Below are 12,600 nucleotides of genomic sequence, written 5' to 3'. Positions count from 1 at the left end.
TAAAAAACTAACGCCTTTTACACGGTTACAGCGAATGAAATTTAAAATACATAGTATGAATAAAAATTTAGAAACTTATTAGCTGGAATGAAGCAAAAGTAAGTGACAATAATGTATGAAAACATCGATACATAAGAAACGAATGGTAGAATCTGTGAGAGAAGTGTATGAGTTGGTTAAAAGACAGAATCAAGAATTAAACTCATAGAAGAAAACAAAATAACATATTGATGACATTTCTCACTATTAGAAAAAAAATGTAGTTTGAAAGAGGATCCGGTGACTAGATCAGGGAAATAAAAGATGCTACAAAAGACATATTGAAAGGATGAGCGGTAGATGAATATACCAGTGTATATAAGAAAGACACGTCAGTTTAGATGCACATGGAAATGATGCTAATAAAAATAATTTATTTTCCAGAGACATTGGTTACATAATAAAATGTTACAATTTAGTTTTTAATGTTCAACATGTTTCGTCTTATTGAATAGTATGCAAGTATTTGTAGGCAGTATTTATCAAACATAACGAAACTGTTAAGTTACAATCTTAATATAATTAACATGTCATACATTCTAATATTAAATTGTTTTAAATTAATCTTTATATTAAATACTTGTATCAAATTTAAAATACTAAATATAATACATTTTATACAAAATATCTGAAATATTTATACATATACACATATATTTATTATTAAAAAAAATCATTTATTGACACTCATTTATGGACAGTCCTGTCAGCGACCAAATTGGAGAGATTGTTAAAAAAGGCTAATTTAGCCAAATATTTTTATTACTAAAACAATGTACTAACAAGATATTTTTATTCAAGTTTCAGTAAAAGCCTCAATACAATACTTGGTGTCGCAACATTGTCATCCTGTAAATTTATGGCTTCAAACTCACAACAATGGGCAACAAATACTTGATTAGACAGGTATGATTATTTTATTATTTTTTTCGTGTATTATGAGTATGCCTGCTTCTTGGCTTTAATTAAAAACAATAGTAATATTGTATTGTATTGTAAAATCTTTATTGTACGTAATTCATACGGAATATATCAAAAGATTTATAATAGCAGACTTATCCCATAAAGGGATCTCTCACAGTCAACCTTTGAGAAGCTGAAAGAAAACTGTAGAATGGTATGAATAATGGTAATGAACTGTAGAACAAGAGTATTAACTGTACAGTTAAAGATAAACTAAAGAATACCAAGTAAAAAATTAAGTAATATAGTCGTATTCTTTATATAATATGATGCTGATAAACGATGTATCCCATCTCCGAAAATTAAATATTAAAACAACTTGAGTTTTTATATTATATAATTTACCAAAGCAATTTTATATGCGGAATGTAAATTAAATCCATATTGAATTTACACCCTATCATGGGTGAAACAGTATACTCTATTATTTCCACTATAGGCGACAATTACCGTTTTCCATCAGGTGGGCCGTCAGCTTGTTTGCCATTTTAAGTTACATGTAAAAAATTAAACAATTCATTATAATTTATATTAATGTAAATTACCTTCCTGTTACAGTGTTTTGTAGCATTTGGTTTCGTGTTTTATGCTTTTTGTGAAGGCATGATAGCAACATTTCCATCAGTTTTAAATCCAGCGCTGCTATCTTCGAATACTACCGACATCAAGGCTACACCTGATGAAGCTTCTTGGTTAGGTAATCTTAAAACAAAATACAAACTCTCGACATCAGTATCATTTATCTATCAAACTTATTTATTTAGGAAAAAAATCCTATCTCTCAAATCAGCACATAAAACATATTTTCAAAATTTGGTTAAAATCATTTAAGCAGTTTTGAAGATTATCATGATCAAACATCATAACTCGAACTTTTTTAACGCCATGCAAGCTATTTTCTTATTCTGTACTGATATCTCGTGCACATACAACCACAAAATAATAGTTAACATAGATTTTCACTACTGTAACGAAATTTCAAAACAAAAAGGTATTTGGCGTAAAACTATTCAGGCTGAACCTCCACACATTCCTTAGTTTTGTGAAACTAAGGAATGTGTGGAGGACTATTAAATTAAATATTGGTCTTATTCAATATATATTAGCTGAACTCAAATCAGAAATTTTTTAATATCTCTGTAAATTATTAATACCCATTAATTCCTCTCTTTAAGGAAAGTAGATAATACTTTCGAGAAATCAATTCAGTGTACGACAGAGCTGATATACGCAAAGAAGGTAAAAACCCTTAAAATTAAAAAAAAAAGTAATTGTACTGAGCGGATTTGGAAAATGCGCCGGCAGGTTAGCATTTATAAACAGTTTCCTTCTTTTGTATTATTTTAGTATTCTTTGGTATTATCTTAGTATTTTTAAATCATTGGCTGTGGTATCTACTTAATAAATTGGTAATGTTAAGTAGTTTATTTAACATTACTAATTTATTCAGTAGATGTAGTAGGTAATTTAAAAATTCTAATATAAATTTACTTATTTCAGCGTCTTGCAACAGTATCACGGGATTGATCGGATATTTCACACTCTCACCAATTATGCAAAAATTTGGTCGAAGAAAGACACATTTTGGTATAAACATAACAATCGTTGTGGGATGGTTAACTATTCTCTTCGCCAACAGCGTAACCATGCTTTTCATCGCCAGATTAATCCAAGGACTGACTTTAGGTGGAGTATTAATTAATTGCATTATAGCAAGCGAATATTGTGACCCGAAAAGAAGAGGTTATATAGTAGCAATGAAGAAGGTAGCAATGTCAGTAGGAATCTTAACATGTCATACACTTGCATTATATTGGACCTGGAGACAAATATCTTTATTCGCTGTATTTCCACCTGTAATTGTTATGATCAATACTTGGTATTGGCCAGAGAGTCCATCGTATTTGGCTTTAAAAGAAAAGATTGAGGAGTGCCAATATGCTTTCTATTGGTTGCATGGAAAGTCGACAGAAAAAGAGAACGAATTGGAGATTTTAATAGCAGCTCAGGCGGGAAGAACGCTAAAGAATAAAAGAAATAAGTGTAGTGCTGTACTTAAATTATTTTACGTTTTTCGTGATAAAGGTTTTGTCAAATCTTTTCTTTTGGCGACATTTTTAATATTAGCTGTAGATGCGTCCGGAAGAGTTTATTATTATACGTATATTACTGAGATTTTGAGAGAAATAGTAAAAGACGAAGCTACTGCAGCTTATTGTACGGTAGTTGTTGATTTATCGACAACGATTGCACAAATCATATCTGTTTTTTTAATACACAATCTAAAAAGGCGGACGGTACTTTTTTCTACAGGAATATTATCAACTGTACTCATGCTGGCAATAAGTTTGACATCATTTTTGAAGTCGTTATATCATTTTCCATCATATTCAATATGGATTATACTTTTTATAGTAATGTTACAAAGTTTTGTATCCTATATAGGTCTCATACCAGTCTGTTACAATATTGTGGGAGAAATATTTCCTTTAGAATATAAAGACTTAGCGCCCAGTGTTTCGGGAATATCTTTTATGACATTTTTTTTCATAACATTGAAATTTACACCAGTAATTATAGATAGAACAGGTTTGCATGGAATGTATTTGATATACGGTGTATGCTTGTTACTAACTATATTTGTGTTATATTTCATATTACCAGAAACTAAAGACAGAACATTGCAAGATATAGAGGATGATATTAGAGGAATAAAGAGAACAGCTTTAGAAGTAAAACCAATGTTAGAGGATAAACTAAAACCATGTCCGTAAAGATTAAAAATATATAATACATTTTGCTCCGACTACGTAGTTACAAATATATACAGATATTTAAGATATTATGAAATCTAAGTTATTATAGTTATAGAATAAAGATAGTGTGCATTTTTACATATATATGAAAATTATTCATGAGATAGATAGATAAATTCTTTATTTGCATTATTGATGCAAATTGATGCAAAATGATTTTGATAAACATAAAACTGAGGATAAAAATGCAATTTATTTAATAATATTAGAATCCAAAATTTAAATAACAGATAGAGTATATTGTTGTAAATACAATGAATTTATAAGTATCATAATACTTATTGAAAAAAAATTACACACGTGTCTTTTTAATGTAAGATTTTATACATTTAAATTTGTAAAACCCTCAGTTGAACGTAAGAACACTTCGCCACGTTTATTTGCAAATTATACAACTTAGAATGGCAAACAACCTGACGGCCCACCCGATGGAAAGCGGCAACCATCGCCTATAGACATGAGCAGTACCGTGGACATAACAGAGTATACTGTTTCGCCCATGCGTTGCCATTCCTGAGGACTCAGATGTTACTCCTATGGTATTAGGTATGGGTGATATGGATACCGATCCGATATCTATATATCGAGTTCCTCTGTATATTGATGGCGAAAAAAAATTCATCACTAGGTCGGATATCTATTTTTGAATATGTTAGAAGTTTGTTATCTAATATTACTTTTTGGAAGATAGACTTTTAACTTATTCATTATTGGACCGTATATAGATATCGTAAGTATATATAGATATTACAATTTATATATTACAATTAGTATGAGGCGTTTTAATATACCAATAGATTTTATCTGTTTATCCGTTTATCCGCAAAAGCTACTGCACTATATTGGACGCGTTTTTTAGTTATACTACCGAAAGTCTATGTAGGTCTCGTTATTTCGTCAAACATACATTGTTTACGGATATTACCTACCATTATCAAAAAAAAGTAGAGACGTTTCTTTATATTGACTGTATTTTCAGTGAAAATTACAATCAATACAACCAAATTAACAGCTCATTTCTTTTTCTACTTCTAAGATCCATGTGTAAGAAGTAACGAACCAAAAAGATTTTTATGCAACTTATAGTGGCAAAAAGCTGACGGCCCACCTAATGGAAAGTGATAACAGTCGCCTATAACTATCACCCACTTTTACCCTGAGTAGGGTAAAAGTGGGTGAGACGCCATATGAGGAGAGATGCCATACCCTCGCTAATTCCGTGTGGGAAAGAAATAAATGCATATTTCTTACTGTGCTCGACAGCTTTTGGACGCTTCTCCATAGACTTGTCAGTACCTGCTCGGCTGCACGCGGTCGTAACTGGATGTTGAGGAATGAATGTTTTGTCGCAGAATTTTTTTGCTAAGAATTACGTGTTTCGTGTAATTATGGTTTCGGTGAACATAATTCATGAAAACAAAGAGTCAGCAATGTGTTGGTTTAATATATTGCTGAAAGTGTTATTAATTAAAGAATTTAGTATTTTATCATGTTTTTTTATTTAGTCATAGTTTGAGCTATGTGGCATCTCTCCCACATTCTGAGAAGAGATGCCATCATTTACTTGAGCTGTTTTTACTATGTAATTGTTCAACTATTTTCTTTTTATTTTTATGTATTACGCCATATGTCAAGTATGCAGTATGCCAAGAAAATATATTAGGAACAACATAGTGGTCAGAGGTCAGTGGACCGAAGAAAACTTAGGTTTGGCAATGGAAAAGGTAAAAAAGGTGAAATATCAAAAAATGAGGCACAAAGACGCTATGAGATACCAATTCGTACCTTATCTAGGCGTCTTAGTACTGGCAACACTGTACCTTCAAAGATTCTAGAGATAACGAACCTAATACCAAAGTTATCACGATCAACTGTGAAGAGAAAACTATTTGCTTGTGTGTTAACATCTTCAGATAACGTCCACAAGAAAACAGCTAATATTAAATTAATAAAAGGAGAAGCAAAAGCGCAAGCTGGCTGGTGCATCTGCATCATCATCATTACAACAAAATGCATCCAACTCGATTGAAAATGATAATAACGTGTGCATTGAGTGCTGGAAAAATTATTTCCTGACGAAAAAAAAGTTGATTGGATTCAATGTTCTTCTTGTCAAAAATGACTACATTAGTCATGCACAATGTACTCTCCGCATTGTAATAATTGTGGAAAAGAAATGGCGCACCAAAAAAAAAAAAACAGAATAAATTGTAATTCATGTACAAAGACTCTAATGGCATCTCTCCCATACCATGTGGCATCTCACCCACACTGTGTGGGAGAGATGGCCAGTTCCTAACTTTCATTTTTCATTCATTATTATTTTTAAATACAGTCCAAAACAAAAAGTATTGCTATGATAATAAGCTAAACATATTTGCCTTGAGTATTAAAAATAAACAACTTTACTATAGTACTCTATTATGTCCATGGTACTGCTCATGTCTATAGGCGACGGTTACCACTTTCCATCAGGTGGGCCGTCAGCTTGTTTGCCATTCTAAGTAGTATAAAAAAAAAAAAAAAAAAAAAAAAAAAGCTTTTATTTTTTGTAACCCTTTTTTTTTTTTCAAAAAGTATGGCGTCTCTCCCACTTTTACCCTATACTGTTTCGCCCATATTACCCGCCAACCTCTGTACCCAGTTTCATTTTTTCAAACCGAAACACAGCCATGCAAATATAACTGTATCGCGATTGAAACACGAATAGGACAGAGGTGTTCAAGCAAACGACATTTGTACAAAGTCTCTCTCTGGTTGAAAATAAATATTTCATTATACTGGAATACAATCCTACAATCTCACCATGTTTTAGCTATATACAACTTTATAGAACATCGAAAACCATAGACTAAGTTATCAGAGCTACTTGCAAATTTTAACGTCGTTGAAACCACCAATTTCATTTTGCACTTAATATTTTATCTTTTGCCGTAAAACCAGAGTATCTAATTTTATGGTATATAAATACAATATCTACTATATAAGCTTTTATTATATATTGTATAAAAATTATAACTAAACCAAATGTTTGTACATATATCTCTCATATTTAAGAAAAAATACTAAAGTAGCAGATGTAGCAGATGCAGTATGTAACAGAGGGAGACTTTGTTCAAAAGTCTATTGCTTGGATACCTCTGTCCCATTCGTGTTTCTACCGTGAAGCAGTTGTGTTTGCATGGCTGTGTTTCGGTTTGAAGGGTGTATGGCGTCGTGAGGGTACAGAGGAATAACATCTGAGTCCTCAGGAATTATGGGGGATATCATGGGCGTAACCGTATACTCTGTTATATCCATGGTACTGCTCATGTCTATAGGCGACGGTTACCACTTTCCATCAAGTGGGCCGTCCGCTTGTTTGCCATTTTAAGTTGTATATAAAAAAAGTAGGTCTTAATAAAATCAATAGACGATAAAACAATATTTTTTAAGAAATTTTATCAGTCTGTGTGTTTGTACCTTTGTTCCGATATTGTGCCATTCCTAATTTAAAATTTGATGGACTCAAGTGCTATTACATCTGTACCCTTTTTATTGTAAATTCACTCATGGTGTATATACTCCGATGTGTTTCTTTTTATTTAAGAAAGGTTCTAAAGTGGTGACCGCGTACGGACAAAACTCTTCGAAAACTCTTGGTGATGATGAGACTAGGTGTCTCATACCTCTACATATCTTACTATTCACCAAAACTGTTATGCCCATGATACTGTTCATGTCTATCGGCGACGGTTACCACTTTCCATCAGGTGGGCCGTCAGGATGTTGCCATTCTAAATTGTATAAAAGAAATCTTTTACAATTTACAAGTCGATGACAGTTAAATGTTATTAGTGAAAGATTTAATTTCAACCAAAGTGAAACAGAAGATTTAATTGTGAAAACAATTTGAAAGTTTCGCGAACTTGACTTGCTAACTTAAACGATTTAGGGCGTAACGTCTTATTCAGAATAGTTACAACACTAACACTTTTGAGAACTCTCATCTCATAGTTTTGAAATATTTGAGATATTTCTATAGAGGGAGACTTTGTACAAAAGTCGATTGCTTGGGTAACTGTGTCCCATTCGTGTTTCAACCGTGAAAAAGTTGTGTTTGCATGGCTGTGTTTCGGTTTGAAGAGTATAGAGGAATAATACCTGAGTCCTCAGGAATGGCAACGCATGGGTGGTATCATGGGCGAAACAATATTTTCTGCTATGTCCATGGTGCTGCTCATGTCTATAGGCGACGGTTACTACTTTCCATTAAGTGGGCCGTCAGCTTGTTTGCCATTCTAAGTTGTATAAAAAAAAGGTGTATTTTATAGGTGGACTATTTTTTTTATAGGCCATAATATATTAGAAATTAAACTTAGGTCAATAATGGTACATATAAGTATTTTTATAAACAATATAACACTGGCAGGTTGGCTTCCACGCGTCGCCCTCGAAACCATCGTGCTTAATTCCTAGCAAATTCATCACGATCGGCTAAGTGATCAGCTGTTTTCATCCTCACCTATCATCCCTCACTAGTTCCCCGTCACCGCGTATCGACAGCACAGTATTGTCCTATTTTCATCCATAAAAAAAAAAAATATACAACTAATATAATTATTACTAACTACATTTAGACGGAGGGGACAGGGATTGTTAGTAGTGAGATCTAACAGACCCAGGCCGACCTACTACCCCCTGGAAACCATCGTGGTTATTTTTTAATTTATTCATCACAATAGGCCAACTGACCTGCTTCATTCTCGCCTATCATCCTTCACTGGTGCCTCGCCAGCATATCCATAACGCAGGCAAGGTTAATTTTCAAAAAAAAAATATATAAACAGATCAATCGGAACATTAATCTTGATATTGGATATTTAATAATCATATTTTCTATACAATTGTATATTTAGTTTTATAGATATTTACCCAACGTGGCCTATCTAATGTTGGCACTATTATTCACAGCTACATTTGTCACCCGTTTGGGGAAGAACGCACTAGGTCGAATATAGTAATTTGTTTTCATAAAGAAACTTGAGCCGTAAAGGCGGAAAGGTGCAAATGTAAAGCGGACAGCGATCTTTTTTAATATAATTATTTAACCTTTTATTGCACCAAACATATCAAAATATACAACGACAATTAGAAAATTCAAGTGAAATACATTAGCATAAAGTATAGATCAATTTATAAATAAATTGAAATAAAACGTTACGTATTTCCTTCAAAGTAGCTATGAACAAGGATGAAAATCTTTATAAATGTCGCAAAAAAATATTAAATATTTTTTTTACATTTACCAAAACGCACTAGAAGTGATTCTTTAATTATATTTTGAATATTGCATAGAATTGCTTTTTCCTATCACAGTCACACACTGTTCATATATTAGTTATATTATTAGGTTTCACTCGACGTTATTTTGATAATGAAAAATTCCTACAAATCGTCATCATGAGCTAAGCCCTTATCTCTTCACTGCTGTGCATGGGCCTCCCCCATTAGACTACCATAAGAATCCTGATATGATATCCTTCGGGCTATGTCAGTTACTTTAATTATTTTGTGGATATCCTCGTTTCGGATCACACAAAGAAACTCCGAGCATAGCCCTCTTCATAGCCCGTTGAGGAATTTGAAGCTTTTAAAGCTTTTACAAAACAGAAATACATCAAAGCTCATTGATCAATCTCAGTGAGTTATTTGCTCAATAAATAAACCACTATTAAATTAGCAATCATCATCATCACCATATCAGCCATTAACTATCCACTGCTGAATATAGGCCTCCCCCATAAGAGAGACCTATCCAATAATTGTTACACTTGGCAGGCGGGTTGGGAACCGCAATTAGGTTTTGGTGATATTATGAAATAATGAAAGTGGGGCGGTGCTGCTTATCCCTTATCAATTCAATTTCCTTAGTCGTTTCTTACGACGCCCTCTCAAGAAAAAACTGGTGAGCTATTTCATGCCAGGACCACACGGAGATACCGATATCAATATTAAACGGCTAAAACCGCCGATATAAGTTTGATAAACTTATAAGATACGTCAAAATCTTGTAACTTAATCCAAACAACCGTGTAGCGGCTGACACGTCATTATCGCACGTTATCGCCCGTTCGCGTCCCGGGAGATGGAAATATTACGTTTCCACTGACAATCTCCGTAAATTATTGTAAATATAGGGAACTTTGTTCTCCTCGCTGCTAATGATTTGCCATTGTACTGGCGTTTCCGCTCTGCTGGATGGCGTTTGTTGTTACTGTATCATCTGGCGATATACGTTTTATTGTTTTAGTTGGACCACAGTATAAAGAACTAATGCATATGTAGCTACTAAGGGGACTTAATGGTCGCGGGATGGGCAGCAGCGTCCCTATTAAAACATCACCAAAGTCTAACTGCAGTTGACAACCAGCCTGCCAAGAGTGGCAACTACTGACCAGAGGAGGGAAAGGACTTTTAATAATGCGGACTACCAGTCTTATTGTTAGCAATATACTCTGTCAGGTCGACCTTCACTTGGTTCCCTTTGGAAATCATCGTGCTAAATCCCAGGTATATTCACCACGATGGACTAACCCGTCAGTGTCATCCCTCAGTGATGCCCCGTCAATTAGCGCAGGCGGGGTTACCATTCCATTATCAGCTATAAAAAAGCTACCGACAAGAGCCCCCTTATAGAGGAGACCTATGTTAAGCCATGGTCAGTCAACAGCTGATATGATGACGACAAAGAACTCAGGGATACCAGTCGTGTAACTGACATGCAACGTAATGTGCCTTGCATTGTAGTATACTGTTTGAGAGATACCAAAGGTGTTAGACCACTGCTTGTTTCTTACACTATGGTTATATAATGCCACTGAACAAAAACTATTTATAATAATAATAATAATAAAATATATTAGAAAAAAGAAAAGTAATTCTTTAAAATTTATATATATTTACAATTTACAATATAGCGAGAAAATAAATCTTGTTTGTCTGTTTGTAGGCTCTTGACGCTTTAACAGTTAAACGAATTTCCATAAAATTTGATCTTTCTCATACATATGTATGTAACTGTATGAGATTGAGAAGAACACTGTCTTCTTTGTATTCCGGTGAATAAATATATTCCGGTCACGCAGACGAAGTCACGAATAAAAAGTTGTATGTAATAAAAAAAATAGTGCATCCAAAAAGCGGTTCGACTATTAAAGATCATCTAAGAAGTTACTTATTGCGGTTCGTGGTTTGACTTTAATTGTCACTTCGATTTGATAATTAAAAAATGTTTGTTTTTTTTTTGTTTTTTTTTTTTATACAAATTAAAACATGTGAAGGTTATAACTGTATTTTTAAAATGACTTCAAAAGAAAGAGATCCTCAATTTGTTGAATTGTTTTACTTCTATTTGCGACTGTGCCACTTTGCTGTTATATGATTTTAAAAAATTAATAATTTTGAAATCGGTACAGTTGACATCGTATTGGTTCCAATTTTGTGAAATCTAAAGCTAAGTTTTTAGGTTATTAATGAATATAATTTATTATTAGTTAAATTTATAATTGTTTCATACAAATATCTAATTTTTAAAATCAACTTTTATCTAAAATAAAGCAGTAGATGAGTTCCTTACTATTTCTTCTCAGAGGAAATTATTTTCCGAAGTGAGCGCTAGATTTATAAAAAGAAACATTACTAGTTATTTAAAAATACAGTGAACTTTCTATATAAGCAACCTCTCTATAAGCAACATTCTTTATATTTTATTTATTCTACTAAGCCTAGTAAGTAAAAGAAATAAGTAAAAATATTTTCCAAACTTAGTATTATTATACTCCTTTTTTCTCCTATAAGCAACTTTTCCCAATAATTTTTTCCCCTATAAGAAACTTTTTTATTGAAATTGGTTCAAATGAGTTACTTATATAGAGCATTCACTGTACTTGCAGTACAGTGAAAGCTCGTTTGATGATTTTTGCAAACGAATGACGTTTACAATTAAGTTTCATCATTATCATCATCACCATCATATTTGCCATTATCTGTCCGCTGCTGAACATAGGCCTCAACCATCGGCTGTTATAAGGAAAGGTCCTGCGCCACTTGCATTCACAGACTTCCTACAATGCATTTGAAGTCGTCACTCTATCTAAGGTCATCCTACGCTGCGTTTGCCCATACAGGGGTACATTTCTTTGATGTGGTGAGTGCGAAAGCAAACCCATGTCTCTGACGTATGGCACCTCGAGGGTATATCGTCTGATTTTTGATGGGTACACCCCCGCCTTACGCGGGGATTCCCACAGTACCCATTCACCTCCTACAAGGTATATGGGTCTGCATAAAGCATTCTCCAGACGTTAAAAAAAGGGGTACATTTCTTTCCCATCAGTTGTTTGTTCTTCGAGCTATATGACCTGTACATTGCTTCTTCTTTGCTCTATTTACAATTAAGTTTACTCAAATAAAAATATTGTTTTGACTTTTAACTTGCATTTTTATTCAATTCAAATATATTCCTGTCATTTACCAAACAAATAATCGAACTTTGTACCTTACAAACCGTCTAAAATAAATGTATAAATGTTAATATAAATGTTTTCTTACTTTCTTTCTAATATATTATTTCCATTACGAATGAGCCAATATGAAAATATACGTACATTCCATGTTTTACGAATCATCAAAATCGTAATCAATTACTTTATTACGGCCATATTTTATTGGAATAAGCAAATAAAAACAATACCCCCATGAGCGGTGGAACAATAAAATCCTTTTCTGCCACAAATAAATT

General features: G+C 33.1%; 1 protein-coding gene across 4 annotated transcripts; it reads left to right on the top strand.

Moving 5' to 3' along the window:
- Positions 1-854: 854 nt before the first annotated feature.
- Positions 855-6,213, top strand: LOC113514761 (facilitated trehalose transporter Tret1-like). Of its 4 annotated transcripts, XM_052897156.1 has the most exons (4): positions 855-945; positions 1,561-1,699; positions 2,503-2,688; positions 5,732-6,213. In XM_052897156.1, the coding sequence occupies exons 1-4, from the start codon at positions 919-921 to the stop codon at positions 5,845-5,847; spliced, it is 468 nt and encodes a 155-aa protein (XP_052753116.1). In that variant the 5' UTR covers positions 855-918; the 3' UTR covers positions 5,848-6,213. The 4 variants fall into 4 exon arrangements, with proteins under 4 accessions (XP_052753116.1, XP_026754660.2, XP_031765595.2 ...); XM_026898859.3 differs by lacking the exon at positions 5,732-6,213 and having other exon boundaries at positions 2,503-5,277; XM_031909735.2 differs by lacking the exons at positions 1,561-1,699; positions 5,732-6,213 and having other exon boundaries at positions 861-945; positions 2,503-5,281.
- The last annotated feature ends 6,387 nt before the right edge of the window (positions 6,214-12,600 follow it).

Source organism: Galleria mellonella, unplaced genomic scaffold (assembly GCF_026898425.1).
Source record: "Galleria mellonella isolate WM207_F2 unplaced genomic scaffold, CSIRO_AGI_GalMel_v1 utg352, whole genome shotgun sequence".
NCBI classification, from domain to species: Eukaryota; Metazoa; Arthropoda; class Insecta; order Lepidoptera; family Pyralidae; genus Galleria; species Galleria mellonella.
The sequence above is the reverse complement of the archived record's forward strand: the minus strand, read 5'-3'. Positions and strand labels throughout refer to the sequence as shown.